Source organism: Haliotis rubra, unplaced genomic scaffold (assembly GCF_003918875.1).
Source record: "Haliotis rubra isolate DU_JTF1 unplaced genomic scaffold, ASM391887v1 Scf658, whole genome shotgun sequence".
Taxonomy (NCBI): domain Eukaryota; kingdom Metazoa; phylum Mollusca; class Gastropoda; order Lepetellida; family Haliotidae; genus Haliotis; species Haliotis rubra.
Window position 1 is genome coordinate 117,193 of NW_025767366.1, and position 12,603 is coordinate 129,795.

Sequence of the window (12,603 nt, forward strand, 5' to 3'; positions counted from 1 at the left end):
TATTGGTCATTTTAGCAAGCCCTAGTTATACAGCTCAGGGTTTATGTGACAGACAGCAGATATAACACTAGATAATAGGGGGTAGTCCCGTAAGTTCGACCTTTGGGTCGAGGTAAAAATCCTTTGATGTTTGATGTTGTGACAATGGTGTTATTTTAAGAGATTGAGACACTGGTTTTCTACAAAATGAAAAATGGGTTCACTCAGGCAACGAAATATGACATTTGTACCAGCGGGTTTAGTGACTAATCTTAGTTCACTCAATTCATTAGTAGTGAGTTATTCAATTTCTTACATAAACTTGCAAGCTATAAGAATGAACTGACAGTTTTCATCATCATTTCCACAACTTCAGTTATGGCATATGCACAATAAGTTTCTTCCTACTTCTCGTGGTGGAAGATAGCTATGTGTAAATGGTTATATGTTCATTGTGAACAAGAGGAAAAGGGAGGAATGGATCTCGTGGAGATGCATTCAGAAAGACTGCAGATCATCAGTCTCAACAGTGAACGACATAATTTCCAATACCTGGAGACCACAACCACGGACCTATACACAATGAAGTCAAATCTTGTCGATTATCTATTAATATTTATCATTTCAATACTGACGGTCCCAGCACAAACAACAACCTCGAGGGTTGGCATGGCCCTCTCAAGAAGGTTGTGGGAAAACATCCCAACCTCTTCGAGATGGCCAAGTTCTTGGACTGAACGAGGCAAAGTTGCTTTAGTACAATGCCGGCCAAAGACTGCAAACACACACACACACACACACACACACCCCAGAAGTACAGAGATCTGGGAGAGACGACTAGACACCTTGAAGCTTAGGCTTGCAAATAACAACCTGGCATTGATGGAGTACCTGGACAATGCCAATACCTAGACTGTTATATTTTCCATTCTTTGATACACTTGTATAAGTGCTTAGTAAAATCAGATGTATCTCTGTATATGGACTGTAATACTTCCCATGCATCAATGTTCTTGTATAAGTGGCTTGTAAAGTTATTGACTTGGTATATCCTCCATGCCCTAAACCTAAGCCTTGTTGTACTTGTAGAAGTACTTTATAATTGATAACTGGATACATATGGACCATGTTGTACACAGGGCTGATGGCCGACACCACTGTACCGAACAAAGCCTCCTATTGTGTGAAGTTGTTGGGCTCCTGATTCTTGGTTCTGGTTCATCTGTGTTGCCTGCATATTGTGCTTTCACTATGTATGAATTGTATTTATCTAATTTAATTCCAAAGGAAATGGCCATTTGAAGTGCTATATATGTTTTTTTAGATTATGTATTGTATGTTATGGTCTTTCACTATATATGAATTGTATTTATCTAATTTAATTCCAAAGGGAAATGGCCATTTGAAGTGTTATAAATGTTTTTTTAGATTATGTATTGTATGTTATGTTATTTACAATTGCATATTATAGTGCTATAAACTTTATATGTATACATTATGTTTTATAAATGTGTATTATCTATTATGTTGACAACAGTAATTTCGGTCCAATGAATGCTTAGATAAAAATGACATTTTACAGTGTGATCCTTGTTCAGTTATTTTCTGGTGTACATTTTAGCATTCACCGTACCTCTGTCAAAACATTGACTGCCCATTGTCTATTGACTTTAAAGGCATACCCAAGCAAACCGACCAGTTTGTTTTTACACCCATCCAAAGGTCGGACTCAAGGGACCTAACCGATAATCGAGTGGTATAGATTGTGAGGCTTTTATTAACATTCATCATCAAAGTTAACAAAATTATCCTCAATGAATATATGAAAACTGCATAAGAAGAACCATTGGAAACAAATAAAAAGACACAACTTACAATCTGCATTTTTCAGTGACTGCTTTTTCTTTGAGGGTTTTGAGATGACCTTTATCCGTTTACTGTGGAACAGCCCAATGTCTTGCCCATTTCCATGAAACATTTTCACAGATAACATAAAGTGTTTCCTCTTATCAGAGTCTGATATATACAAGGTTTTAGCTGCACAGTAATTCTGAAAGACAAGCAGAAGAAGACAATGTATTCAAATACCATCACAACAAGGATGAGAAAACAATACACCACATTCAAGATTAACTATACCTCAGTTCATTCAATTTTCAGTACAGAATAATTCTTCTGGTATGTGTAGAAAAGTTGAAATGATACAGATCTTGGATATAAGACATCTTGGTGAGAGCCATCCTTTCCTACAGGGGTGGAAATAACTCTAAAATTGCTAGTGTACTCCGGTACAGTGGCACATGTAAACTCACTTGCCCTGATAATTTTTCCACTTTACCGGTCGTTTTTTGTTGTTGATTTTTTAAATAAACAACATAATTAACGTTGGAAAGTCAACTGGACACCGGTACAGTGTGATATACAAATTTGCTTGCCCAACAAAACAACAACAACTGGACTCGGATGTCAGGCAATGGGTTATTTCCATCCCTGTCCCCAATGGTATTACGGAATTGTTATAGTCAAGACAGTTAACCAAGAAAGCCCTTCCTGTAAGTTCCCCAACCCCAAATCCCCAGGCCTCTTGCTACACCTGCCTTAATTCTCCACGTCTCCCCTACATTAAGTCTCCCTCTCCCACTCCTTTAAGTCTCTCCCATTCTTATAGTGTCCCCTTTCTTTGAGTCTCCCATTTTCTTCCCACAGACGTTACTCAAGTCATATCTTCCTACAAACCTCTGTTCTAATACGGCTCTTTCATGGTGCGAGTGTTCAGGATTCGTGATTGGTTGTAATCAGATTTAGTTGTGCAATCAGCGACGTTGTTTCAAAAGTGATCATTCCCAAGGTCTCGGTAATTTCTGTATGCTTCGGGAAAACTAGAACCTCTTCCCCTGCGCAATGCGCAAATGTTTCCCCTAGACAGAACTCAGTCATGTAATAGTGGATCAATGGCGTCTCCATCGCGCTCGTTGACAACGGACAAGCTAGCCATTAAATGCCTTGTGTGTCACACCAACACAAGTCCCCGGCAGAGACGGGATATTTGTGGCCCCACATTTGCTTGGATTAGTCAAGCTGGATCTAAGTTGATGTAACGTGTTCTGATTGGATAGAAAGAAGGGAGATAATTGGTGTTGCAATTTTTGGCCGCTAGGGGATTTTATGAGAACCGGTAAATATGGCCATATTAGAACAGAGGTTTGTAGGAAGATATGACAAGTAACCTCTGTGGGAAGAGAATGCCCCTTTCCATAAGTCACCCCTTTTGACAAGACTCCCCTTTCCTGAATGTCCCCTCACCTTGCCCTCGAGGTTGAGTTGTACCATCTCCTGGTCGGAGTTACCGATGCCCATGAAGGCACACACTTGTGTGTCCTGTTCCGATGCCCCATCTTCCTCCATCTGCTGTTTCTTCCTCTTCCACCCATTGCCAAACAAATATATACATGGGGGTGGGCAGAAAAACCTGCACAAAACAAACATAGCGTCACTCAACAGCCAATACTTTATGAATTGATAACACCTACATAGAGGTCAACACAAAGTATTTAATCCATGAATCAATGGTTGATCCTGAATGCAAAATCTATGTATTTTGGCATATTTTATGAAACTATTACTATAATAAATGGCTAGCATGACAGGAAATGGGCTTGAATTTCTAAATCAGTGTTTGTTTTGGTTTGTATGTTTGCTGTTTAATACCACAGGCAGGTATAGCCCAGCTATATGGAGGTGCTCTGTAAATAATCAATTCTGGACCAGATAATCCAGTGATCAAAAGCATGAGCATCATTTAACGCAACTGGGATACGATGACATTTGTCAACCAGGTCCGACAATCCAGTGATCAAAAGCATGAGCATCAATCTACATAACTGGGATATGGTGACATGTGTCAACCAAGTCAGCTAGCCACCCATCCCATTAGTCGCCTCTGTCAACAAGAATGGGTTGCTTGAGATCAATTCCAACCCGGATCTTCATGGGTTATAAATCACTATGTCAAGTAATCCATTATCACAAGAGGTACATTTACATGGACAAAGTTGGTTATCTCTCCTGTGGGTCTGCTTGAAGGGCATGATGACATTTTAACCTGGGATTAAACACAAGATGAGAACTTTTCCAAAACTTCTACCCCAAAACACCCCAGCATATATTGTATTAGACAATGGAAAATATTTCCATGTCGTACAGAGAATTACCCATCAGCATCAGTGAAATTATAGATAAGAAAGTCCAGAAAGAAATTATATCTAATGAGTGAGTGAGTATAGTTTTACGTCACTTTTAGCAATATTCCTGTAATATCACATTGGAGACATCCCAAATGGGCTTCACACATTGTTCCGATGTGGGGAATCGAACCCAGGTCTTCAGCGTGATGAGCTGATGCTTTAACCATTAGGCTACCCCACCGCCCAAAATGACATCTAAAATATTAAACATGGCAACAAACCTCAAAGTGCAACATGTTGCTTGTCAACTTTGGTCTTGATTTTTTAGTGATTATAACCAACATGCCACATATTTCAAGTGCAGCAATATCATAGCATCAGTCTTATAGCATAAGAAACTGTAACTGTAAATACATCCCATAACCAACCAATTAATAGAAAGTTTGTCTAAATATTTACCTTTTTTCATTTCCGTATGATTTCTGCGCCACTTTGGCATGTAATATCACAAGGATCTGATCTCCACGATATCTCGTAAGTACTTCCTCATGTTCTCCCTGAAAGAAAACACCAACATCATATTAACATCACGTCTATAGTACAAAAGTCGTCATTGAAAACACCAACATCATATTAACATCACGTCTATAGTACAGAGGTCGTCATTGAAAACACCCAACATCATATTAACATCACGTCTATAGTACAGAGGTCGTCATTGAAAATTCCAACATCATATTAACATCACGTCTATAGTACAGAGGTCGTCCTTGAAAATTCCAACATCATATTAACATCACGTCTATAGTACAAAGGTCGTCATTGAATGAGTGAGTGAGTATGGTTTTACGCCACTAATAGTATTATTTCAGCAATATCACGGCTTGGGACACCAGAAATGGGCTTCACACATTGTACAAAGGTCCTCATTGAAAACACCAACATCATATTAACATCGCATCTATAGTACAGAGGTCGTCATTGAAAACACCAACATCATATTAACATCGCATCTATAGTACAAAGGTCGTCATTGAAAACACCAACATCATATTAACATCGCCTCATTGAAAACACCAACATCATATTAACATCACGTCTCTAGTACAAAGGTCGTCATTGAAAACACCAACATCATATTAACATCACGTCTATAGTACAAAGGTCGTCATTGAAAACACCAACATCATATTAACATCACATCTCTAGTACAAAGGTCGTCATTGACATCCTATTTTCAGGGTCCTGTGATTTGGGGTTTTTTTAACGTCACAAACAGTATTAGTCCATCAGTCTGTAGATGGACAAGACAATCCAGTGACTGACATCATGAGCATCAGTTCCCCCAACTAGGATAGAACGCAGTCAACAATCCCCCGAGCCTTACCATATATTCCAGCTATCTCTTGCAACCACCAAATAATACTTGCTAACCCCTCTTACCTAAAATTTACCCACAAGATTGTGATTTCTGGTCCTCCAAGTTCATGAATGGTCATAATACAAACAAACAATAGTGTACATGTACCAGAAAAAATTGTATAAATTAAAATATGGAATATTATCAATCATAGTTGATGAACTTCAACCACCAAGACATCATACCAAACGTGTTAGACAACGATGTGAAACTGTGAAATTCACAATTAAAGTCAAGTTGTCTTTGTCTCAGACATAACTGAAAAAGTAAGAGATGTTGGGGTTCCTAGATTCAAGTAATACATCATCAATCCTGAATGACCCAAGCAAACCACACCTGCCCACCCCACTATCCCCACACACCTGCCCCTACCCACTCCCCGATCCCCACCCACCCCTTCACGATATCTAACACTGTCCAAACACCATAGCAGAAGGTGTGAAAGTTGAATGTGTCAGTTGTAGGGAAAGATGCATAGAGCATTGTCTTCTCTACAGCTGTTACACAGGTTAGTACTGAGTGAAAAACACTTGGTCTGCGATCAACTACCAGAATTACATGCTGTCTTCATTTTGGAAACAGGACGGTGGGTAGGTGAGAGAACAAGATGATTCTACATCTCTTGTAGTAGTTTTCGAGTAATATCACCACAGGGGATTGGAAAAATGGGCTTTACAGTATTTCACACTGCACCCAGCTGAGAAACCAAACCCAGACCGTTGGTGTCATGAAGGAACGCTTTACCTACTAGGCTACTCCACAGCCCTGTGTAGGAGAACTATGGCTTGTACTAGCATCACTACAATCCTTAGCCTTTCTAAACACATGAATGAATATTGTTTTATGACACAACTCTTTTCAGATACACGTCTGCTTCATGGATTTATGAAAGATTCAAATTATGAGAAAAACATGACACTGTTAAAATCTCAGGATTTTTCTGCTTCCCGTTCCCTCCACTGGTCTGACATCAGAGAAATACAAATCCACTCAGCAAAGCCATTACATAAGTTACAACTATAAAAAAAGTATATCTGCGAAGTTCGTAATTACATATCAGAGATGTCTGCAGCCATATACTGGATTAAAAATTCCCCCTCAACATGATGAGTGAGTTATTTGCGTTCATATTTAAGTCACATCTGACACATCTCAGCCAAGAGTCACAAAGGTTATAAATAGGTGTCAATAGTAAAACGCAAGTATCGTGCCTTCATCACGATAATGTCCAACATTAGAAACACTGTAACAGTGCTACTAGATATAAATATACAGAGAGCCTGCTAACATTGGCCTATTAGCCTTATATCCCTGAGAACTTGACAGCTACTTTGCTACTCAGAGATAAGAGACTGGTCCAGTTCACACTGGGAATTACAAAGTAGGAACAGAAACACTTACTTTGTTAATTTCATGTCTTGAAGAGCACTGAAAGAAGAGAGAACATATTATCATTATAAAAGTAAAATTGGTGACTTAATCAATTTTGTGTAAGTATATGATCCTAAATAATTATAATATTTCAGCACCATTAATACTGCTACATTAATGAGCCCTTTTCAGTGAGTATGTTAAAGTCATTCTATATATCAGGATTATCACATACACGGCCATGTACACATTACCAACAACAGGGAATAGAACCCAGGTTTTTGGCATGACAAGCTAGTGCTGCAACCACTCAGCTAATCCACTGCTTTGGCCTCAAGACGAGTGAGTGAGTGAGTGAGTGAGTTTTAACACCGCTCTGAACATTATTCCAGTTACATCATGGTGTGTCAGCTCCATGAGGAAGAAAGCCCCAAGCGATGCAGGACTTCCGATATTTACCACGGGCACAGCTTCGGCGCTCACAAACCTCAAACCATAATCAGGATGAGCTTGTATTTGAACACATCAGTACAGGTTTCTGGCCTGCATTGGGATGCACCTCATCCCAGCCAATAGCTGCGCTTCATTCAACTCATACATACAATGCCATTTCTAAAACAGAGCCAACAGAAGGAATGCCCTGTTGAACTCACACAGGAAATCAAACATTTTTAAAATATTACTACTCAACAAATAATACTGGAAAGAGAAAAATCTATGCCAGTCCACAACAAAAATTAAAAAATAGACTATATACAATTGTAACAAAAGGATTAATTATTTTCGTTTTCAGTTGTTAACCAGCATGCATGTGCTTCAGAGAAGAAGTTGGTAAACACACGATGTATCACAGATTTCAGATGGACATAATGTCATACACGTTTGTCATGTGATACACCTGTGATTGTGACGCGGGGTGTCGTGACACCCTTGAGTGATAAACTGGACATGATGTACACAAAGCAGTTGGGCATGATGACTCAGTTTGATCACGGCTTGGATAACTCCAAAAACAACATTCTCCTTTGCATCAAATGATTTTCAGAAAAAGTAATTGTGAACAGGAGATAGACACAAAACCCAGACCGGCCCACAAATATCAAAACTAAACCAAGTTGGACAGCTAACTTTCGATGCTCAACTGGAGAAACAGATGATATTGTTCATGGGAACAGCTGACTGAAATAAATCATTAATTCTTGAAGCCTATTTGAGGTTGTTGAGAACTGAAAATTTGTTGAAAAGAGTCCCATGACTGAGGATTTACCTTATTTCATTTCAACAATTGTGGTAACCATGGTTACATCTGATGAGACCCCACACCAACAACATATCATATCTCTTTTCAACTTTACCAAATCTATCGCCAAAAAGATAGTTAACCCCAGATGCCTCTCTATTTGAAACTGCCCTCATATATGATCAACACAAATTACAAAACCATATTAATTTAGGGTGGTGTAAAGGAGAAATCAACACAACATGATAAATAATAGGCTTATATTTTCACCATATCGAGTATGAATGGGTAAGCCGCATTTAACAATATTCCAGAAATATCATGGCGGGGGACACCAGAAATGGGCTTCACACGTTATGTCCATGTGTGGAATCGAACCCAGGTCTTCGGCATGAAGAGTGAATGCCTTAAGCACTAGGGTACCCCACTGTCCCATATTGAGTGAGTGAGTGAGTGAGTGAGTGAGTGAGTGAGTGAGTGAGTGAGTGAGTGAGTGAGTGAGTGAGTGAGTGAGTGAGTGAGTGAGTGAGTGAGTGAGTGAGTGAGTGAGTGAGTGAGTGAGTGAGTGAGTGAGTGAGTGAGGTGAGTGAGTGAGTGAGTGAGTGAGTGAGTGAGTGAGTGAGTGAGTGAGTGAGTGAGTGAGTGAGTGAGTGAGTGAGTGAGTGAGTGAGTGAGTGAGTGAGTGAGTGAGTGAGTGAGTGAGTGAGTGAGTGAGTGAGTGAGTGAGTGAGTGAGTGAGTGAGTGAGTGAGTGAGTGAGTGAGTGAGTGTTTGGTTTTACGCAGCTTTAAGCAATATTCCAGCAATATCACGGCGGGGGACACCAGAAATGGGCTTCACACATTATGTCCATGTGTGGAATCGAACCCAGGTCTTCGGCATAAAGAGTGAATGCCTTAAGCACTAGGGTACCCCACTGCCCCATATCGTATTTGAATCAAGGTATTATTTCTGACAAGCAAACACACAACCTCCTGCCCCATCCTACAGAAACCTGAACAAACACAAGTCTTACCTTGGAGGTGAGGGGTTGTTGTAAGCTCCTGTGTGTCTGGGATCCACGTCGCCATGGTGCCGCATCATGGGGGGTGAGGGTGTGGGTAGTGGGCTGGGTGGGGCCTGCATGGGATGGGTGAGGGGCACAAGCCCCATGGGGCTTGGGTTGTGGAGGGGCATCAAGTCACCATTGATCTTGTCTGGTGGGGTCAGGGAGCCTGTCATTAGATGATGGCTTCCATCTGAAAGAAAGACCATCAACATAAGATTTACACAAATTCATAGGCTAGAAGGGGCGGCACAACTTAGGAATGTTAGAAACCACGATTGTTGGTTAGAGTCTCAGTCTGACCTGATCATACTTGTAGGGTTGGCGGTTACCATGTTGATGTGGTACATGCCTTTCTCTGTAGTCGGTTTGGTTTTAATTTGCTCTAAATTAAAGATTATTTCTTCCCGAAAATTAACCCTTGTAAGTTATGGAGCATCATGTTTACAAATTGAATCATGCAAAAATGTTCACATATTGACAGATCATGTAATACTCAAACTCCAAAGTCATAGATGATATCATTACATTCATGGCATAATTACATGTCTAAAGCATTATTGAAACCAGTCATCAAGAATTGGTTTCAATTCCAATACTCTTCAAGGAAAAAATATTCTTTAGAAACGGAACTACTGCAAACTTCTTAGCGGTATTTAAATAAATGTCAACAACCAGGAAAACATTTCACCAAACCTGAACTAGGAATAAAGTCCCATGAGGAAAAAGCTGATTGACTGAGTCCATTCCAATCCATTTCACCAAATTTCAAGAAAAAGTTATGTATCAAACTCAATCATTATTCCACTGAACTCCCAAATGCTCACCACAAGAAAATCGGACCAAATGATGAGCTTATTAAATGCACTGCTTCATATAAATACAATTGATCATGTCTGTATTGTTGACGAAAAAATTCTACACTGGTCAATTATCTTTCTACCTGGTTTAAATTCTTCAGCGAACACAACTACAAAGAAAACCTCTGATAAGATCAGCACGATCATTGCATTCCAGGCTCAAAGCAATTAGGCCTAGTGAGAAAATGCACATCTGAAACTTATAATCAATCGGCAGATTCACATCACCCAAAATAAATGTATATAAACACACAACAGTGGACACTTTCTCAGAGCAAAATAGTTATTGGACAAAAGCAGGAGTTGAACAACCACACACGCTTCAAGTTCCCACACTATCTTCGATTCTGCACACAAATCTCAACGAAACTACGACAAAAAGACATTGATAGAAAGGGAGAGACAGCTCAACGTTGAAGAGCCATATGGAGACATTGCCGACGACAACAAACTGACAACTCCACAGCTGCCCTCTCCGTTGTCCGTCTCGAACAAAAATTTTACCTTCAAGAACATAGTGCTGGAAATCCTCGTAAGGGAACTCGGACGATGTGGACATCATTTTGACGTTCACTTTACGCCAGTTGTGACACCCTATGCAAACCAGGAGCAAAAATATCTTGTCGATATTTTGTACGGATTTCGATTTTTCGAATGACTAAGTTATCTGCAAAGGGCCAGCACAGAGCTGTGGGTTTATCAGGTATTGACATTTCTTGTGCATCTGGTAGCGGGGCAAATTTTCCCACACCTCTTAGGGCTTCTCCTTGGATACTGTCGTCTAATGCCTGCCATTTACGACAATCTTGGCCTCGTCTACAACCATGCCATATATTGTGGCTGAGTAAAATTAATTGTCATAATTAAAATCATACAATGGATGGCTGCTTTTAAATTGTCTCCTTCAGGATGGAAAAAGGAACTCCCTCTCAGAATTTTCTCGTATGCCTTGCTTCCTGATTGATCCTGTTATGGTTTATTTATGAGTCCTGCAAGTGGCAGTAATTATAGTTAATCAATAGTTCGTGTTGTTTAGTCACAATTAATACTTGCAAGCAGAGCCTTTGAAATTCTAACGATTAGCCGGTTCACTAGTGGAGAATAGCAAATTTACACTGCATCCAATGGCAGTAATCTCTTCCTGTGCAATGGAGATGTCATCCGCTTGGCGGAAACATAAACTGTCAAAAAAATTATCAATGACTAGAAATTGCCTGTGATAACACTGAAAGACACCGCAGAAAAACACGCATGTGAATTTGAGCGGGCAGAGTTAAAAACATTCAATTAGAGTTTGATCAATAGAACTTTGTTGTGTGGAGATAGTGTTGCCATTTGTGGGTTATTTCATGTCAATATAATCTTAATCATTATTAATGTGATAAATTAAGTTTTACGTTGTTATGATCATTACCAGTATTTTTAACCTGGTAAACATATTATTAAGATCACACACAAATATGAGCTCAAATTATGTCAAAATTAAAATAGTGACATATAAAAATACCCAAAACTAATCCTCAAAATACTGAAAGGAAACTGACTAAAGATGGTACATGAAAGAAAAGCAATTGAATCTTTCTTCAGCCACTTTTGAGGGGTTGGGCGTGGGATGATTGGGAGCTACAGACTTTGATAGCAACGTATTTGGTCAATGTAAAAAAAATATCATTGCACATTATTTCTTTAATAGTCTTAGTGTTTGATTGGGATTTGTCAGCTGTGAGCTTGGGAGCTGAGAATGAAAATCGACGCTGATCCATTCATGAGGGTACTAAAGTATCAGTTTAAACATGCATTAGGGAGTGGATCTGGCACATTATTTTAATATTCATTCTTGCCATGATTCCATGGTTATTGGACATGGCACTATTTTCATTTCTCCAGTATATACAACTGCCACACATAAGCACAATGTCAAGTGCTGAGGTTCTGATATCTAGAATCTCCCCGGACTTCCTTTGCTAGGTAACCACCAATAATGACCTTTGGACAAATTGATAAGAACAGACCAAATGGATCCTGACCGTGGACCAATGATTACATGACATCTACCCGACAGCACAGAGAACAAACGTTGTAGCTTTTATTACCGACATGTCAATACGTTTCACCACCCTGCTCGCGAGGAGATTGAGAACTTTCTCCTGATCTCATCACCAGGGTTTTAAAGACACAAGCCCGTGAAGATCCGGGGGTAGAATTGGTCTTCAGCAACCAACGCTTGCCACAAAATGCGACTATGCTTGTCGTAAGAGGCGACTAACGGGATCGGGTGGTCAGGCTCGCTGACTTGGTTGACACATGTCATCGGTGCCCAATTGCGCAGATCGATGCTCATGCTGTTGGTCACTGGATTATCTGGTCCAGACTCGATTATTTACAGACTGCCGCCATATAGCTGGAATATTGCTGAGTGCGGCATAAAACTAAACTCACTCACTCACTTTAAAGACACAAAATCTTGCATCAAAGACACTTTTAAACAGATATAGCCACAACAAC

General features: G+C 39.7%; 1 protein-coding gene across 1 annotated transcript in view; it reads right to left on the reverse strand.

Moving 5' to 3' along the window:
* Positions 1 to 12,603, reverse strand: part of LOC124257325 (recombining binding protein suppressor of hairless-like) — a 40,143-nt gene that overhangs the window by 9,589 nt on the left and 17,951 nt on the right. Inside the window, 5 exon segments of the mRNA XM_046691360.1 lie at positions 1,855 to 2,029; positions 3,283 to 3,448; positions 4,623 to 4,690; positions 4,693 to 4,720; positions 9,209 to 9,431. Of these exon segments, the coding sequence (XP_046547316.1) occupies positions 1,855 to 2,029; positions 3,283 to 3,448; positions 4,623 to 4,690; positions 4,693 to 4,720; positions 9,209 to 9,431 (660 nt within the window).